Below are 20,910 nucleotides of genomic sequence, written 5' to 3' on the forward strand. Positions count from 1 at the left end.
TGTAAACAATGCCTTCGATGGACACTCTTGCAGTGCAAGCTGCGAGAGGCGTTACTTGCTGTGCACTTGCGGTGTGGAGTGACAGTCCAGAAAGCGGCGTCGTGACTTTACGTAATACACGGCAGACATTAGCGGCAATAACAGAAACAGCGGCGCCGGTGTCTACAAGGGCGAAAGTAGAATAACCTTCAACAGTTACTGCGACCACGTTAGCAGGAGAGGGGCGAGGGCTTAGACAGTTCGAAAATGGCGCAGTTCTTGCCTCTTGAACTGCGGTGCTTAGTTTTCCTGGTCAGGTCTCGGCCGGCGACGCATGGGGGAGGGCGATTGCCGACGAGGAGAGGGTGCGCGCGGCGTCACGAAGTCGGGGTCGTTAGGAGGGGCATAGCGAGGTGACGAGACCGGCCCGTATTACGCGAAGGGTTGGCTGCCGGTTTGCGACGATCGGACATAGTCGCCGAACGCCTGAGGTCGACGGCGGCAGTAGCGAGCAACGTGTCCGGGAGTGAAGCAGGCGTAGCAAATCGGTCGGTTATCGGGCGTCCTCCAGGGATTGGCGACGGGTGCTGCCGCCCAAGGTGCAGTGTAAGCAGCCGGGTGTGCGGGCTGTGAGCGCGTGGTGTAGGATGGTTGCGGAAGCCTACGCACAGCGTCTGCATATGTGAACGGCGCTGCTACAGGCTGCATCACTTGCGAGCAGGCGACAGGAGGAGCCACAGGCTGCGCTGCATACGTTAGGGGCGCGGCCACAGGCTGCACGGCTGGCGGATAGGCGACAGGAGGGCCTACCGGCTGCGCGGCACGCTGGCAGTGGGCAAGGCTGGATAGAGGCGGCTCGTGGTGCGCAACAGGAACAGCTTGGGCAACCTCTTCCGAAATAGCAGTGCGAAGCGGGGCAGGTAGACGGGTGGGGGTCTCGTGAGTGAAGGGCACTAAAGAAAGTTGGCGGGCGACTTCCTCACGGACGAAGGCTCGAACTTGCTGAAGCAGTGTTGAATTGTCCGGCAGGGTGTCGAAACTGGACAATGACTCACCACCATGCTGAGGCTGCCGAGTCAGAGTGCGTTGCTTCTTTAACTCGTCGTAGCTCTGACACAAGCTGACGACTTCGGAAACTGTGCTCGGATTTCTTGCCAAGAGCATTTGAAATGCGCCATCGTCGATGCCCTTCAGGATGTTTTTGACCTTGTCAGATTCGGGCATGGTGTCATTCACACGTCGACAAAGGTCGACGACGTCCTCAATATAGCTAGTAAAGGTCTCGCCAGTCTGCTGAGAGCGGATGCGCAAGCGCTGTTCTGCCCTCTGCTTGCGGACAGCCGGCCGACCGAACACTTCGGCACATGACGTCTTGAAGACGCTCCATGTGGGGATGTTGTGTTTGTGGTTATTAAACCACAATTCGGCGACGCCAGTGAGATAAAATATCACGTGGCCCAGCTTGTCGGCTTCATCCCACTTATTGTTGGTGCTCACCAGTTCGTAGTGCTCGAGCCAGTCTTCGACGTCGGTCCCATCCGCACCGCTGAAGACCTTCGGCTCCCGTAGCGTAGGATGGCCAGGGCAGTTGAACTGGAGCGAAGGCGTCGATGTAGTGGCGTTGGCAGTCATGACAGGTGGTAGCGTGCGGCTTCGCAGCTCCAGGGTGTAGCGACGGGGATTAACAGCACCTTCCACCAAATGTGAAGAGGTGTTTATTAGCCGTTAAAGGCAGCGACGAGACAGCGTGAAGAACCGTCCAGCGATTGGCACAGCAACGAACCGAAGCACGAGCCGAGAGAGCCGGGCGTTGGCGATGCTGCTTGCTGCTGGCACATCTTCTTCTTCACACAGTGAATACTAAGAGGAATCGAGTAGGCTCTTGCGGACATCATAACGCGAACAAGCTTCAGGAAAACGTAGAGAGTGAGCTGTTTCGTTTTGTCTTCACGCATAAACAATCGGTGCACTCGTACAGAGAAATAGAAAAAAGGTCAAAGAGAGAACATTGAAAACAAATATCTACCAGCTGATCAAGTCACAAGCAAGATTCTTTAAAAGTGGACGGTGCCAGTTTTAAAAATACCTAAGAATATTTACCGTGTATAAGCAGCATGGAACAGTACGTACTATTCCGTAAGAACGGGAAGCTACGCATGCATTCGTTTCCCAATGGTAAATGTTGCTAAGAAAGAAGTCTCAACCGAGAACAATAAGGCACTCGTTATCTGATAGCAATGAAAGGTGGCGGAGGAAAGAACGGTATTGAAAGTGTGGCGAGTTGGTGGGTTGGGCGAATTGCACCCCCTAGGTTACATCCAGGAGACCTTGAATCCTGACGGCTTTCCCGGCCCGCTGGACGGCCTCCATCTTATCTTCGAGGACGGGGCTGAACATTGCGGTTTCCCAGCCCGCGCAACGGCTGTCACTAGAGGCCGCATACTCAATAAAGGCACTAATTCCTCTGCATTCTCATAACATATGCTACAAAGTGGCTCTGGAGTTACAGCACTTGCACCTGTCTCTTTGTATACACCAGGACATAAAATGTGCGAGAGTGCAGAATTTGAATGAGTCCTAGTTAGTAACTGCCGCCATTTGGCAGATTGTTGTTTCGTAGATATCGGATATATAATGTGCAACAGTGCAGGATTCGGATATGTCCTAGTTGTAACTGCCGCCATTCGAAACACCGTTTTTTAAAGACGATAGTCTTTCTTAGGGACCTTAGACGGAAAACTTTTGGTGTGTCTGTCTGTACAATTGTCTGTTTGCCCACCCTTAACGATACCTCAAACGACATCAAACGGCCAACCCCATCCGCAGCGCCCACCAATATTTTCCAAGGTTTAGCGTTCATAGTTGTGCGATTGTCAAATAAAAAGTAATTATTGCGTATATCTAAGGCGCCATAAGAACACGTCGATGTTTTGTATCTCTGCCTTTATACTAGAAGAGGCACACATAAGTTACTCTAAGAACTGTAGCGTTTATCGTGCGGCGCTGACAGTGCAACGCGATGCTCAAAAAGGGAAGTGTTTCCAACGCTTTGCTACGACGACACAGTGGTGGCACCTGCCCGTCGCTTTGCGCTCTACACCTTATCACCTCCGAGACTGGCGCGCATCTTTCTCCGCGGGCGCGCGTGCCTTCGTTTTCGAAGATAACTGCCAGATGGCGCTCGTGTCTAACGTGTCTTGGTGTGCTCGTTCGCCTCAACAACACGCTCGAGGCAATCTAATGCCACGCCTCCAGAATATCATTCACCGGTTTCCTTGCACAGAACATCAAATAAACGTTTTGTTCACTCTCTCCAGACGCAAGTCTATCGTCTTTCGACATTTGAAGTGTAACATGCAGATACGGGCCATTTTTTTATTCGTCAATTTTGGGTTAGGAGATGAGACTATGCCTCTTTGTAATCTCTAGTGTTTTGTATTGTTAGTGTATCGGGTCATTCTATCTTCTCACTCTCACTCGTCTACCGCGCCATCATCATCAGATATTTCTGGAGGCACCTGAGGGCGCAGCTCGGTCGGTGAGCCCTCGATCTGTGTAATGTACAGTCCGGTTCTTTCTGTCTCCCGTGTGGGCGTAAGCAGGTGTCCATATAATTTATGTACTTATGTTGCTTGCTTGACACCCTTTAAGTGCAATATGCAGTGCCTATAAAGAGATGCAGCTGTTGGCGAAGTTCCTCACTGCCGTTTCAGGGTCACTGTCTGTCACGGTTGTGTTTGTCTGAGCTGCTGCGAGCGCTATGGCTACCTCTTCAGCTCTCTGAGTACTTGTGGTGCAATATCGTCGCGCACTTCGTACAGCGTTTGTTGCTGTCAACTACGGCTGCGCTAAATCTCCGTCCACGCTTGTATTGAGCCGCGTCTACGAAAACTGCGTCCTGCTCACTAGCAAACTTTTTTCTGTATTTGCTTTGCTCTGGTCTCTCGTCTGGCCTTTTTGTGTTCGGGGTGCATAATTTTTGCCAGGAGGTTATCATCATCGTTTTCCCGGTCTCTCTTGGGATGTCCATCTTGACGACGTGTTTTGTGTGATAGGTTGTGCCAAGTCGCTCTGGGATATATGTTACTGCTGATGTCTTAGAGAGACGTTCATATTGTGCCGTACGTTACACCTCAATGAGCTAATCTAAGGTATTGTGCAGGCCTAGTTTTGAGACTTTTTTGGTGCTTGTGCTAATCGGTAGCACCATGGCTACATTGAATATTTTTCGAATGAGTCAGCGTAATTTGATATTTTTTGCGACTTGCCATTTTATAGACGGCGCTACGTAGACTATTCTGCGTATTCTATAATGTCCGTATCAACCTTATCGCGTTTTATTCCCTCTTGCCACTGAATTAAGTTGCTATTATTTTTTATGCGCCTCATCATTTGAGCTACAGTTGCATCCAGTCGTCTCAGGGTTTCTTCGTTGTTCCCCTCGGCTTCGACGAGCAGACCAAATACCCTGATCTTGTAGACTATGAAGATGGTTTGTCCATCGGCTGTTTTTAACTGTGCTTCTTCTCTATGAGCGATATCGTACAGGCAGTTGCTTAGTTTGCAACCTCTACGAGTCTCTCTGTACAGCAACTGTACGAACCTTTCCGCAGAACAGGCTAGCCCAGTACCTTCTAGATATCCCTAGACTGGAAACTGCTGTTTGAAGCGTTACCTTTATTCGCCCATCACCCCCATTTCGCAACAATAGAGTAATGTCGTCTGCATATATAGTGTAGCATTGAGTCCTTCGATTACTTAGAGCTTGGCCTGCAGTCTAATTTGGGCCATATTGAATAACATAGGCGATAATACCGAGATTGGCGGCGTGCCCGCACTGTAAATCTTAATTTCCTCTGAAACTAGGTCCCCTATCGTGATCTTTTCCTTCCTTTCCGTCATAAAATTTCGCACGTAATTGCACGTCTGTAGTTTGAGTCCTAGATTGTTTACCCTTTTTAGCACCATCGCATGTGTTACACTATCAAAGGCCTTCTTTAGGTCTAACCTTAAAATGGCCTTTGTCGATGTTCCCAGATCATCTGATGTTTTAACTGTAGCATTGCGTCCTACGTTAAGAAGTTTCTGCTGAATCCTAGTATTGTGAGTGGAAGTGCGTCCCGGTCCTCGAGGTAGGTAGTTATCCTCTCCAAAATTGCGTGCTCCATGAGTTTCTCCACGCGAGGTGTCAGGGATATGGGTCTCCGGTTCGCGATTGGCAGCCACTTGCCTGGCTTGAGTACTACCACAATTTTGTCGTCTGTTGTTGTTGCGGAATTTGTCCTACCTTAAATGACTTGTTAATGGATCCAGTTAACTCAGTTATGCACTCTTCATCCAAATTACGTAGCATTCTGTTTGTTATGCCGTATAACTCAGGTTCTTATTTAGTATTGAGTTTCTGCAAGGCAGCCCTCACTTTTGCCTCACTGATCTCGTTGTCTATACCATTATTTGGCAGCCCTGTGTAATCAAGGTGTGTAGCGGGGAGTGCTTGAGAGGTGTAAGTTCTCTTGATTTCATTGAGAAAGTCCTGCTCTGTACCTTGATATGTTTGTATTAACCGAGTAACATTGCGCTTTTCTACCAACTTGTTGCCATCTAGGTTTAACAAATGTCTAAGGTCGTCCCACGTTTTCGCCATTTCTAACTGGTTGTCCATGCCACTGCATTTTTCCTCCCGATGTTGACTGCGCAGCTGCTTGCTCTATATCCCTGGTGAAATTAGCTATCCTTCTATGAAGTGTCAAGTTGTGTTTTTGTTTATTCTACCTCCGCTGTAACGCTTCCTCAGCTTCTCACACGTGGAGAAGTTTTTTGACGGCACTCTCTAGCTGCGCTTCTGGTGGCACCACTTGCGTAGCTACCGCCACTTCTCTTTTTGATTTTTTAGTGCATTCCTAATAGTTTGCATCGTTTTGTTGGGCTGGTCTCTGATCTTCCTTAACTTGCCCCAGCCGTCAAGTTCAGGCTACCTGCAATTTGCCTTCAGGTGCCCTGCCCTCACTATCATTTCAAGTGTAAAATGATGGCTTCCGAAGTCATGTTGCGTATTGGTCCACTGCGTGTCCAGTATGTTTTTGGTGAACGTCAAATCGGGAGTGGTATCCACGCAAACGCTAGTACCTGTTCTTGTAAGAATGAACGGATTGATCACGAGCGTCCTGCCCTCCTCCTGTCCGTCCAACCACAAGTTGCTGCCTTTTTGGGTTCCGATCCTGTATCCCCATGCACTGTGCAGGGCGTTGAAATCTCCTCCAATCACTAGTGCCCGGTTGCCAGCAAGGGTTTTACGAAACAGCATGTGGAATTCGTGCTTTTCGCATTTAGGACTGCTGTATATACTCAATACAAAAATACTGTTTTCTGTTTTTCACATGAGTATGAGTTTGAGGAGAATGTGACTTATTGCCTAAATTTCCGTGTCATGTTGCACCACCGCGTGATTTCACTTAACCAACGTTGCTAATACCTTTGTCTCTTCTTCAGCACTGCCGAACGACTTATACCCTGACTATTTCGCCAGCCCGTGCGTTTTTTGCACCATTATAACATTTGGGGTGCTCGTGTCTTCAAGATGTTGTTGCAAAATGTATCGTTTTGGGTTGTATCCTCGACAATTTCATCGATGAATCGTGTAGCTATTTCTTCTGCCCATGGCGGCGTTACAAGCTCCCCGATCCTTCAGTGGACACCGTGGTTCTAGCGTTCGGCTTGAAAAAGGTCTTTACCGGGCTCTTGTATGCGTTCCTAATATTGCTAGCTTGGCGTCTAAATCAGCCACCATTTGCTGCCTGCTATATCGTCTCACCCAGCACCTCAATTTTCGCCTCCATGTTTGCCTCAAATCTAACTTCTTGTTGTTCGAGTTAAGTTTGCAATTTTCTTTCCATCTTTCCTATTTTCGGTTCCATGGTGTTTGTCAATTCCTCCTGTCCTTCTAGTGGTGTTCCCACTGATTTGTGTTTCTTCACCCAGTTTTTATTCTGAGTGTTCTAGGGTTTAGGTTTAATCCGCGTGAGGGCATCTACCTCTCCGTTCATTGCTGCGCCTTTTCTTCCATTATAACTTGTAATGTGTCCTTGTTGCGTGTAACCCCCCAAAATATCAAAAGGTTATTTTCTTTGAGTTTTCTTATCTCAATCATAAATGCAACATTGCTTTGCCTCATCGGCGCCAATTCACTCTCTCACCCTTTGACCTTAACTTTGAAGAGCAGCCTCTCCCTTCGCGTGCGCCCCAGAAGCCGCGTTAGCCCAGCTCACAAGAAAGGGTGCCACCGTGCCACTGACGCCGCTCGGTCCTTTTAGGCTTTGATGTACTCCTCCCCCCTCTGCTTGGAGAGACCCGGTATTGCTGATCTTGGGTCTGGACCTCGATCTGGACCTTGATCTGGATCTCAACTTAGATGTGGTCATAGTAAACGTAGAGCTGCTTTTGTCTTGTGTTTGAAGCTTGAAGAAACTTTCCGGTCTGGATGCGTCCTGCGTCTGATGTTCTGATTGTGTACTCGAGTCCAGTCATCTTTGCCTGTACAGTGCCCTCGCTTCCGTCTCTTAGTACATTGCTTCTCCTTCCTCTCGTCGGGCTCGTTCCCAGTGGCGTCATTTTACCAGGTACGATACCTTCTATCGGGCCTTGCAATGACGATCCGCCGTAGGGTGGCCTTTGCCGCACAACTGGCACTTCGCTTCGCACTCCTGGTCCTGCGGCGGGTTCTCAGTACCGCATCCTCTGCATATTATGCCCTTGTGTCTCAGGCAGACGTCAGCTCTGTGACCAAGGCGTCCACACTGGTAGCATACGTTCATTTTTTGTGGTAGAGTGACATCATCAGTGCTCTTCCGTATGTCACGTAACTTGCAACGTGATGCCCATCGAAACAGATCGATGATGTTCGCGCTATTTGCCGTTCTTTGGTTATGAGGACCGTCGGATTTTTCGTTGTTACTAGCATCTCAACTATCTCTCTTGAGACACATACCTCGTGCGTTTCTCCTCAGATCACCCCTTTAAACTAGATTGACACATGGGAGGCAAATCTCGCTGCTCCGCGCACTGAATAGTCACGTGATTAGTTTGATCCGGTGCAGCAGCGGACGCGTCGCATTCACACAGCCGCGGCTACGCTCCCGGAATCCTTGTGTATACTCTTGACTCATATGCTTATGCAGTGGGCTTATGTGGTCATGCAGACCACGCGCTGTGAAGAAAAACCGCTAATCCGCCACAAAAACCGGCAAAACCCATTTGCCTCTTCCACTGTCACATGAAACACACTCAGTAGTGGCCGCAAAACTAAAACATGTGAATTATAAGCCGGTAGCTTGCTTCCTACTAACGTCAATCTGACCAATGTTGACATATTAGACGCTGACTCTTTTCGATCGAGGGCAGACGACCATCAAACGGAGGGATCGAAATAGCAGCGGAACATTTCCGTCCCTGCCGCGAGCGAAAGAGAGTGGATGATGCGAGGACAGCACGTTTCGATGACACACACGTCACGTGATGCTCCATCCGCTGCGAAAATTCCTCCTCCGTTTTCTCGTGTGAATACACCTTAAATTAGAAGTATCTTGAGGAGTCAACTCGTACGCGTAGGCTTGGAATTTCTTGTCCCTAATCTTCAGTTGAGCTATGGTTTTGTATTTTTCGGCGTGGTCCTCCACGGTGTACTGGCCACTCGAATGTTCTGCTTGTAGTTGGCACATACGGCGTCTTCTTCCGTTTTCTTCCCGAGTATTTTTTGCGGTGTTGACGACGCAGCATTCTTGACGACTGCTCCCGTAGTCAATGACCTTGAAGCCGTCACGTGTCACGTGAGTGCGTGTTTATCTTGAAATCTTCGGCAGGCGGGGCGTCCTGCTCGTCGCCATAATTTGTCTTGCTCTCCGTCCCTTCCTCCACCTATTACTGAGCGCGTTCTCGCAGGGTAAGTGTGTTGCTCTGTGCGCTGCATTCTCACGTAACTTTTCGCTCTCTTCTTGACATGGCGTAGTTTATTGCATGTAAACGCCGTTTATTGCATGTCATGGATGAAGTGTGCCGAGGAGAAGCGCATTTATCTACGCGGACTTGCTTCGCGCCATTCTCCAACAGCGACGACCGCACGAATCACTCACTTTACACAACTTGTTAATTTGTTCATTTACTCAATATATTTTTTTGGCAAACGAGTTTACACAGTGGCAGAGGCCAAAATAAAAGCTGCTATAAAAATTTTCGCCCTGCGTTGACCGGCTAGCAGATAGACAATCGTCAATAAATTTTCTCTCCAGCCTTGCACGTTATCCGAGAGTTCATATTGTTCTGCAAATGAAAATTACCCTTAGAATATTAACATTCTTATAATAATATAACACGCGGCAGCGATTGGCGATATGGCAGAGGTGGCGCCGTTGAATATTACGCATATATTGCATGAAATCATCACACAGCAGTTACAAACAGAGCAATTCGAAAACTTAGACGATGCTTGATCTTCGCCTTTAAGAGAAGACCGCTATAGCGTAACCGGGCCTTGTTTAAATCACTCTCTTAATCTCGACCATGTCGTGAGAGAACAAATGACTGGGCAACACTGGGCTATTGATACTATTGTAGAATGTTGACTGAAAGCACAATCGTTAAGTGCCAACTACGCCAGTCCACGAAGAGCCCTCTACGCGTACGTAAGGCAATACGCGAACACATGTTTGAGCGCTCTTTAAAGGGCACGCTTTTCAGCCACTTGTGCATTTCATATGTTTTTACGCCTGGCGCAGTTTTACGACTGTACTACATAATATTGCGTGAGTTAAAAAGACTTACTCTACTACATCAACAAAAGAAGTGTGAACATTAAATTGACGGCCTCGCTTTTTTACACAATGTCGATTTGAACTTCTACTACATGACATTCATAATGTTTTAGGAGCAAAGCTCCTAAGGCCATGGGTCTGTACTAATCTTCAACGTGACCACCTAGTTCTTGATTCCCTAGTTCGTGACTCGTTCGTCCATAGATGAATGGACGAACGAACAGACGGACGGACGGACGGACGCACGGACGGACGGACAGGATGGCAGGCAGACAGGCAGGCAGGCATGTGAAGGGTTTATAGTTTCAGATAAAAACCTCCAAAACTTTACTCCACTCATCATCGTTCCCTCCACCGATACGCTGTGAATTTTTTGTACGAATAAGGTTCGAACATTGGCATGCCTCTGTGATAGAACACCTGCTTGCCACCCAGAGAGTCTCGGATTGATTCGTACTCGCATTGAATTTCTTTAATATTTCTTTTATTGGCAGATTTGTTGGGTTTTTTGTCACGCACAAGATCATGCTTTCTCAATCACAATCGGAGATGCCGACATCGAAATTTATTCTCGCAGCTGTTTCTTCACTTCAGTTTTTTTTTTTTTCAGATACGTGTGAACTCAGGTGTATTACTCGATGAAGTGCAGAATCAATGGTTGCTTTTCTGTTTCAACGTTCAATTGCGGTTCAAAAAAAAGCCTCCGTTGCGAGGGCTTTCTGATAATTTCGGTCACCTAACACATTTTACCTTACCCTGCAATCGCACCGATGTCACACCACACATCGGCAGCTTCTTTGCTACATGACGGGATGTTGCGCAACGAACATACAGACAGAGTGGAAGTGGCAAGGTGGTGGAAGTGGCAAGGTGGTGTTATGCCAGGTGGTGCCATTCCTTAGTGGAAGTGGCAAGGTGGTGCCATGGGCAAAATCATCTACCAAACATCAACGCCAGTGGCTCAAGAATCTGCAGCGATTACTTGTGATAAGTGATAAAATGTGGACTGCAACTTCTTTGGGAATGTGCGGCTTTGATAATGTCGGTTAATATTAGAACACTAAAGGCGCTTTGTTGCTGCTCAATCGCTTGGTAATCGCTTCCTTTGGCGCAGGCGTTTACACAGAGCTAAAGATTGTAATGCCTTAAACAGGCAAGAAAGCAAAATATGGACTACAACAGCTGCAGAATTTAATGTATTCCAGCTAACGTTATAGGCAAAAGAAATGCAAAATAGACATGATCTTAGTCAACGTGTGTCGGCTGCTTGACACGTAGAAACATAGGTAGGCGAATTCAGGCATCAGTCCACTCACTCGGACTTACCCAGACTCGGATAAAGCCCTAAGGCCGAGTCTGAAAGTTCGCGTGAGCATTATTACCGAAGAAGCAAATTAAATTTAAAGACTGAGCCTGAGTGAGCTACGCAACTTTTTCCAACCCATGCACACAACCCGTCTAAAATGCCTCATGAGGCGTGCAATATTACAAGAAAGATTCACTAGAATTGTTCGAATAAAAAAAAGAAGAAACTTCCAGCTGCTGCACTAGCATCAGCATAAAATCAAGACATCGTTCGTTTCATGGCCTATCCCCCATGGTGGGTAGCGCCAGGAAAAAAAAGAGACAAAGAGACAAACAAACATACGCCGCCCGTGCACATGATCCAAGCAATATGCTTTTACTAGCAGTGCAAAGAAGGAAAAGAAGAGCGCAACAACAGTGTTGAAGTGTCCATGCAGCTGCTCAATCTCGTTACCTCAATTGCATTCACCTTTATGTTTCAAGCACGAGCAATGTTAAACGCAACAGCTCTTTGAATCGGACATTTACACCTTTCAGATTTTCGAGCCATAATTGCGTATGCATGCACGCCAAATACACATCCGTATTGCAATCACATTCCAGACTACGATTTATCCACTTTTCACAGCTACCGTAAGTGAGCCAAACACGACGAAAAGATACGATAATATTCTGGCACGTTGTTAAATGAAAGTTCGAGGATCCAATTATTTAACCTGTGTTTTTTTCACTAGCACTAATTGGCGCAACAGCTAGTAGGAGCATCAGCGCGAATTCGAGACTCTTAAACATGAGCTAACCAATTGATCTAACTTCGCGAATACAGAAAAACTTAAACGAAAGCAAAATAGAAAAAAAATTCATTATATCTGCACGCTACACTACTTATTTCGTCGAAAGACGATACTCTTGCATCTGTAGAGAGCGAACAAAATGTTTATTTGATGTTCTGCTAAAAAAAGCGCTGAATGGTACTCTGGAAGCATTGCGTTACAGCACCTCGAGCGTGTAGCGGACGTAAACGAGCGCATATAGTCACGTCACACGTGAGACATGCCCACGCTCTGCACATATCTTAAAAAAGGAGGTGTTAATACCAATGCAAAAATGTTCATACTTGTGCGATCGTCGATCAAAAAGCAATTGTTTCACGTATTTGAGACACCTTAACAACACGTTGATGCCTTGTATGTGTGCCTTTGTACTAGAGAAGGCAAACACAATTCTAAGGACCGTAGCGTTTATCACGCGGCGCTGACAGTGCAACGCGATGCTCAAAAAGGCACGTGTTTCCAACGCTTTGCTAAGACGACACGGTAGTGGCGCCTGCCCGTCGCTTTGCGTTCTACACCTTGTCCCCCTTTCTTCTACACAGATGCGCGTCTTTCTTCGCAAGCGCGCACGCCTTCCTTCGTTTTCGAAGATAACTTCCAGATGACGCCCGTGTCTAACGTGCCTCGATGCGCTCATTCACCTTCGCTGCACGCTCGAGGCACTCTAACGAAGAGCCTGCAAAATACCATTCACCAATTTCCTTGCGCACAACAGCAACTAAACGTTTTGTTTACTTTCTCCAGACACGAGACTATCGTCTTTCGATGACATTTGCACTGTAACATGGAGATTCTGGACCAATTTTTGAAAACGTCTTTCTTGGGAACCTTCGACGCAAAAATTTTCGTCTGTCTTTCTGTCTGTCTGTCTGTCTGTACATTTGTCCGTTTGTCTACTCTTAACAGCATCGGGTACTTGAAACGGCCGACCCCATCCGCAATGCCCACCTATGTTGCTTAAGTTTTAGTGTTCATACTTGTGCAATTGTCGATTAAAATCAATTATTGCGCATTTATGGGGCAGCATAACAACACGTATATATTCTGCATCAGCGCCTTTTACTAGAAACTGCACACGTAAGTAATTTTAAGGACCATAGCGCATATCACGCTGCGCTGACCATGCAACACTTGCACGAAAAGGAGAGTGTTTCCAACGCTTTGCTAAAACGAGATGGTGGTGGCACCTACCCGTCGCCTTGCGTTTTACACCTTATCACCTTTGAGATGAGCGCGCACACCTGTCTCAGAGCCATGCGCTTTGTTTTCGAAGAAAACTGCCAAATGGCGCTCATGTCTTATGTGTGAGGTGACTTGATGCGCTCGTTCGCCCCCACTGCACGCTCGAGGCACTCAAACGCAGTGCCTGCAGAATATGATTTACCGATTTTCTTGCGCAGAACATCAAATAAATGTTTTCACTCTCTCTACATGCGAAAACATCGTTTTTCGACGACATTTGCAGAATAAATGCAAATACAGGGCCAATTTTTAATTGACGATCGCACAAGTATGATCGCTGAGACTTGAGAAATATTGGTGGCCGCTGCGGATAGGGTTGGCCGTTTGGGACCGTTTGGGATATCGTTACGGTGGATAAACAGACAAATATACAGACAGACAGTAAGACAGACACACGGACGGACGGACGGACGGACGGACGGACAGATAGATGGACGGACGGACGGACAGAAGAACAGACGGATGGACAGACAAACGGACCAAAATTTTGCAGACAGACGGACCAACCTTTTACAGACAGACGGACCAACATTTTACAGACAGACAGACCAAAATTTTTGCATTAAAGTCCCCGAAAAAGACTATCGCTTAAAAAAAACAATCTCCCAATGTTCAGCAAGCGCAGCTTCTACGTAGACAGAGAGTGGCTTTCGCGCATAGTGACGAAGCTCAACATGGTGTACCTTGAATAGGCCAACTCTGCTACCTATGGTGCTACCTAAAGGTAGAATATACAGCACCGCAACGGTGGCGCAGATTATAGCACCATCACACGGTGCTCGCTCGAAACCCATGGCAGCGTGCGTCTAGAGGGCGAAGCTGGTGGCGTCCCAGGTAGCACAGTTTGCCATTGCGCACGCCGAGCTGTTTTTCTCTTTCATTCACTACACTTTGAAGTGCTTGACGAGTACCAGTGTTTAGTAAGTGTTGGTTCCATCTTTGTGAGAACTTCACAATATGCTGTGTTCTTTGATATTAACAACACAGTTAAATCGTGATTCATGGGCATCAGTCGCCGCGGCCAAGGTGTGCCGCTAGGTACGAACGTGTGTACATATACGCCAAACAATGCTGCCAGCTGCGAGACACCAAAAGACATTGCACAAGCTCTCGTATTTGAATATACAACAAACCGTAACTACTTCTGTGAAGCCGCATAGCCCATTTGTCTTGCATCGATTCATACGACAAATGAATCCTCTTGGTCTTTTTTACAGTTGTTCGTTCGATTTGTTGCTTTCTCTCTTCTTCTTACTCTCTAGGCATTGTGTATTTGTTGTTGTTTTGTTTCTTTTTCCTAGAATCTTGCTTACCCTCGCTTTCTCTGCATTCGATATGTCGAAAATCGCCGTTATCGTAAATATCTGCTGGACATTGTGGCACGAGTGTTCTGTGACCGAAGCCGGACATTAAGTGGACTAGGAGGAATAAGAGAATGAATAAAGCACGTGCTAGTACAAAATGATAGAATGTTACTTATTGATTCTCCGCTGTTAAAAGAATATGGCTTTCACTTTGGAGCCGTCTTTGGCGCATGCATAAGGGAACCTGCGTGTTCTCGCGAGTAACTGAGAATAGCTGCTCACAACACCTTTACCGGCAGCTCCTCCTGATAACTTGACTGTCTTCTCGCATCTACAGTGCAAGGGCATGCAATGTTCTTGCTTTTCAAAAGTCATGCTCAAACAAGACGGAAAGTTTCATTGCTATTTTCAAAAAAATCTTCTCCCTTTCTTTCAGGTGGCCGAAGAGCGGCTGTGTGAAGGCCGCCTCATGGACATTAGTGGCAAATTCAAGCTGCACCTTCCTGACCTCGTTCAGTTGCTATTAGAGCCAGATAATCTGCTGCCAAAGCAGATAAATGGTCGAACAATAACGTGTCAGGAGCTGATGTCCTACATTAAGGTATGCTGTGCTCTTCCTCTAACACCACTGCTTCAAAGCTAACTTATTTTTTGTTGCAGAATATTTTACAATGCAACGGGTTAGAGACGGACAGAAAAAGAGCACAGTGCTAAACTCACAACTGAAACTTATGTGGAAAAAGAAAGAAGATATATAGAAAACAATGACACATCACAACTATGTCATACACACATAGAACCACGCATGACTTGAAAAACGCTGGTGCTCAGTATGGCGAAAGCGTGTTCTTCTCAGTACGTAATAAAGTGGGTAATGTGTGTGCTTTGGTGGATAGGCCGTTGTTTCAGCAGCCAGACAGAGTGAACAAACGGGTCTCTCATCGTGCCCACAAATGTGCTTCTTGTGCTACTTGCCTGGTTTATGCCATTCGACTGTCTAGCGGCTGCGAATACGTAGGCCAAACAGCGTGGTTCATAAACGTGCGCTTACGAGCACATGAGCTGCCGCTATCAGGTGCCATAATCACGTCTCATTTGGCAGCTCATTGCAGATCATGTTAGGTGCGTAGTCATAAATGTTTTCGGAATGAAGGGGGAGGGGGATGTGGCACCACCTTGATTTGGGGAGAGCAACCCCCTCAAAGTGGCCATTTGCTGCTCTCTTGGCCGTGGTGAAAAAAAAATTCCGGTGAGAAGGGCGGGGAACGTGCCTGGTGCGCCATCCCCTGTCTATTCCCCTTAACCTTGCTGATGTGGGCCCTATTTGCAGAAAACAACTATCGAATATACACATGTTGATCAGTGTTAGCGTGAAATAGACGGACTATTTTTTTACTAGATCTAATACCAAGTGAATAAGTAATCCATCTACCGCTTGATGAAGAAGAATATAAGTACTTGTTAGACAAGACACGAATCATGTTGTGTTGCAACACATGCGCACATGCACACAGTTTTGATGAGTCATTGTTTCTTATACATCTTTCTTCAAATAAATTTCAGTAGTGAGTTCACCACTTCGTCCCTTCTCTGTCTGTCTCTAACCCGTTGCCATAAATCTATTCTACGAGGAACGGCCGCCAACTTGCCCAACTGGTGATTCTGCTTAACTCATTTTTGTAGGTTTATGTGAGCGCAACCAAGAAAGGTCTGTTGCGTGATCCATCAGCAATGCTAGAGGTTAGTGTGCATTGTCCTTGGTCTCGTAAAATACATAGAGGCAGAAGAGCCCTCCTGCGCAATATTTGTACAATTTCCGCTTGCCAAAGAGCACAACAGCAATCATGAGTGCAAATATATATTGTTTGAATAGATATTTTTCTGCCTCCAGGTGACCCACGCCGCAAGCTGCCGCGCAGCCTTGGACAAAGCTCTGGACTTCTATACAACCAGTATGTTAACAGTGAGTTATTCGTTTCTGTAATACTTAGATCAGAAAAAGACGCAATTTTTCGTTTCGGTTTAGCGTACTTTCTGGTTGACCTCTAAAAAGTGTCACTCTGACACATTCCAGTTGTATCCTCGGATAGAGGAACTTTACATCATTTTGAATGGACAAATATAGTTCAATAAAGAATATATCAGTTCAAACTCTCTTTATCACTGTATATGGTTGACATATTTACGTAGGAGAAACTATACAAACACTTGCTACATGAAAATCAGCACCGGAAAGCGGTAGTAAGAATTATATTTACTAAGCTTTGATAACTCACGTTATGCTTCACATCTCACACATGTTTCACGTGTGTTGTTCTTCGAACAGCAGCTCGTATGCCAGTCACTTCATCTTTACCAAACATAATTAATATTTTATCATCGCCTACCACTTTAAAAGACGTTAAACACAATAAAAAATACTTGTTAGCTGCTTCTTAATGCGGACGCTTTCATCACGATTCAATTCTTTCTGGTCTGATTTCAAGTTTCCAAAAGTGATTTTGTGAAGAAATACCCCACTGGATACAGTGAAGCACGCCTTCTGAAGAGGCTGCTTAATGAGGCTTTGCAGGATTGAAAGTTGGACAAGTTGGTTCCAAGTTACTGCTTGAAAATGTGCGTAAATATGGTCAGAAAAGACAGGCGACAAACTCAAGAGGACGTGCTCCTAACAACCGTTTTTTTATTTGTACCACACACAAAAACTGATAACAGACAGTTACTTCAAGCATCTAATCATCTGCTGACATGATTCATTCAATGAATTCAATCTCATTTTTTGCAAATCTTCTTCGCTAATGTAAAAGGCCTTGTTATTTCCCTGTCAGTTCTAGCTTGTGGCCTGTAAACCACGCGGGTACTTTTGAACAAAGCCTTCATACGTTTTTCTTGCGGTCTCTGCAGTGTATGGCTAAGTGTACGATTGTAGTCAAAAATGTCTGGTGTTCCTAAAGCGTGTGGTCAGGTGCCATCCTTTCTGCCCAATGTAGATCATCCCGCAAGACAAGGGAAGTATGTATACGATACTTAATAAGAAAGGCACAAAAGTTTTCGCGTAGTTCTCACTCCATGTTTTGTGAATTTGAGACGGACATTCAGCACGCTTGCTAGTAACGAAACAAGTATGCCTCACATTCGGAATAGCGAGAACTATTAGCATCTTGTGTTTGCCGTCTTTCACTCGTGGCCTCCTTTTTTCGCATTTGCGAAGAAGGTATTAAAGATTTTACTCAGTCAGGGTGAACATGCTTTTTAAAAGCAGGAATTGAATGAGAAAATGCAATGCTGTTCTTCACTGTCTACAAATGACGGAAGTGCAAGTGAAATATGTTCTCAAAATTATTGCGTCATGTATAACAATCATATATATGCCACAATTACCACAGTCAATTTTTGTGTTGATGTGCAACTAGCCAGGGTGGCTTTATCTAAAAAAAAGAAGATGCAAATATTTTGAGAAAATACAGGTCACTGTCTGTAATTCCATATTTTTCTTAGGGTTTAGATAAACTCACCTGCGTTCCTCTGAATGGTTTATTTCTTAAACATTCCATATTACCTGACTATCAATATGACTGCACACAAAAACAGATCGACGGAGCATGTGCTGTTTGTGGCAAAACAATTTATAATAAATAATTGGAAGCACGGGTTCTACCTCATGGTGTCTTCGTTCATTTAAGCAAAGCTTTTGACTGTTTTAATCACAACATTCTTTTCGCAAAATTGGAACTCTATAGTTTACGTGTTCATGCCCTTGACCTAATAAATTTTTACCTGTGTTCGTGGTCTCCATACGCCATAATTAACAAGTAAGCTTCACAGTTGCAAAGTATTTTGAATGGCGTCCCGCAGCTTAGCATCTTGGATATTGGAGCCATCGCTGTTCAATATATAAATATATATATATATATATATATATATATATATATATATATATATATATATATATATATATATATATATATATATATATATATATATATATATATATATATATTGAAAGCCTTCCTAGATTCGGTCGAGTTATAAGTCCCCAGATGAAGCGAATGAGCAAACAAAAAACGATGCTTTATTGCCAACGTTACGGCCAGGGACCGGCCTTCGTCGTGGCATACGTGCATATGACAGTAACGCGCACTTCTTAAGGACATAGCATGGGGGCCCCCAATTGTGAGTAATCACGTTTAGCAATATTGCCATGCATACCTGTTATCAAAAAGATATTCGGACATACGCAGCATTTTGTAGATAGAGGAGCAGCAGTGCGCGATACAGAATATGGGAGGCCAAGGTGACTTGAAAACATAAGATTCAAATATTATGACGGACACTTTCGATATCTCAATATTTGTGAATGAATAGAAACAATAAAAGAAGGTAATGTCATCTCAGGTCACGTTCGTTGTCAATAAATGAATAAATAAATAAATATATATATATATATATATTATATATATATATTAATATATATATATATATACTATTAGAACTTATGCAAAATTCATTGTATATGTGAACGACACCACCCTATTCTTGTCTTGTAATGATATACACCCCTTAACAAACATCGCTAAATACGCATTCTCAACCCTTGCAGCATGATCATCACTTATTTCACTGAAAGTAGACAAACAGAAGACAAAAGCAGTACTCTCTGCCTAAAAGAAAACAAGTATTTCTATGACCTTGCTTTTAGCTAGGTGATACTGTGATTGACAACGTGGACACGTTTAAATTGTTAACATTAATGTTGAGCAGCACAATGACCTTGGATGCACGTGTCAATAATCTTTCCTCAACACTATCTAGAATCATAGGAATCACTTCGTGTAGCAGATATATTTTAGCAGAAAAAAGCAAGCTCATTTTCCATTGCGAGCATTTCTATACCCACAGTAGCTATTGGCTGCTCATTGGGGCAACACAATTATTTTGTCAAGCATATTAAAACTGCAAACTCTACAGATTTGAATGCTCCGCGACATTGTTATTGGGTTCTATGATTCACTCACTGAGCATGTTTTTTTTCAAAATAATACTATACCTGCAAACAAATTATTTACCTACAGATTTGCATGCTTTTATGAAACCACAACAAGGGAAAACGATTCATTTCATTATGAAGCTGTTTCACGTACACTTTGCCATTTATTATACAATACCAGAGTACAAAGTATTTTAGTATTACGAAATTGTAAAGCAAACTACGGTTTTTATATATTAACGTATATTGTTCCATTGTCTTGGAATACCTCAATTTATGACCACCTAAATGCTTTGTCTTATCGTGCAATCCGTTAAAAAGTATTATTAACAATGCTTGTAGCTTTAGTCGCAATGTGTGTTTATGTCTTCATACATTGTATTTATCTGTGTTATTGTTCTCTGTCTGCAGTACAGTTGCTACTTAGGATGTCCGTGGTATCCGGTTTATTATTTTTATTTGTTTTGTAAATGCATAGTGTTTTGTATGAACCTTCCGTGCAGCAATTCTCATTTGTTTTGTGCCTGATGCTTACATGTACGAATGGCGAGGCCCATCCAACGACGTTCAAACTGTTGCTTTTTTCTCGCCTTCCCCAGTTAATGCGTACAAGCTTACATAAAGACTTTATTGATTGATGGCTTTGTCAGACTTCTGCCCATACACTTCAACCCACCACTTGACTTCAGAACCCTTATTATACAAGGTCACCAGTAGAAATAAAGTAATGGCAATGATACCAAAACTGTCCTAGAAAATCTTTATCAGAAATTAACGTCTACAAAAATAATTACAGTGCATAGATCGCCCTGATGAAACACCCGTAACGTTCAGTTGTGAATTCTGCCACATCAAATTCTGAAAGTTCTACGATGTGTCGCTGATTCTGCTCGCAATAGCTTCAAAAAATGGGCTGGACTTCATTTGTGACGTAGAGCAGCTTTACCATGTAAATAACGCTGAAATTCACAATAAAGTTTCATTGAAACATGTTTGTTAATAATCAGTTTTGAGTGGCATGATAGGTGGAAAAATCTCTCTGCCTTGGCCTAGAAATAGTCTGCGAACATGGCAAGTTTAACTAATATAATTTCTAGGGAAAATAATTTATTGCTTAAAAAACAGCCCGGCTCACATACATGTAATACAGCACGCATATATTCATGCGTACGTGTGCGTCATGACCAATACATCGGTTGGCACGCAGTGACCGTGTCATTTATTTTTATTTTTTCACTTTCCATGTCTCGCTGTTACGTCTTTCCTTTAGTATGCATGCGTTACAAACCTGTTCAATATATCAAAGCCATCGCTTGTAAAAGGTGTAAACACGTGTCATTGCAGTGTAAAATTTAGTATGGTTGCTGCATTTTTGTCCCATGAGCAATGTCCGCACTTAGAAAAGAGAGATTTCGAGATCATACTAATGCTGAATGATGTTAATGAGTCCAACTGCT

The 20,910-nt window shown here is 44.6% G+C and overlaps 1 protein-coding gene across 4 annotated transcripts in view; it reads left to right on the plus strand.

The window, feature by feature from the left end:
- Positions 1–20,910, plus strand: part of LOC142786893 (atlastin-3-like) — a 238,491-nt gene that overhangs the window by 97,153 nt on the left and 120,428 nt on the right. For all 4 annotated transcript variants that reach the window (XM_075884593.1, XM_075884591.1, XM_075884590.1 and 1 more), the window contains exons 5-7: positions 14,903–15,067; positions 16,150–16,206; positions 16,358–16,429. In XM_075884593.1, coding sequence (XP_075740708.1) covers positions 14,903–15,067; positions 16,150–16,206; positions 16,358–16,429 — 294 coding nt within the window. The remainder of the gene's footprint in view (positions 1–14,902; positions 15,068–16,149; positions 16,207–16,357; positions 16,430–20,910) is intronic.

The sequence above is a fragment of the Rhipicephalus microplus genome, unplaced genomic scaffold (assembly GCF_043290135.1).
Source record: "Rhipicephalus microplus isolate Deutch F79 unplaced genomic scaffold, USDA_Rmic scaffold_38, whole genome shotgun sequence".
NCBI lineage: Eukaryota > Metazoa > Arthropoda > Arachnida > Ixodida > Ixodidae > Rhipicephalus > Rhipicephalus microplus.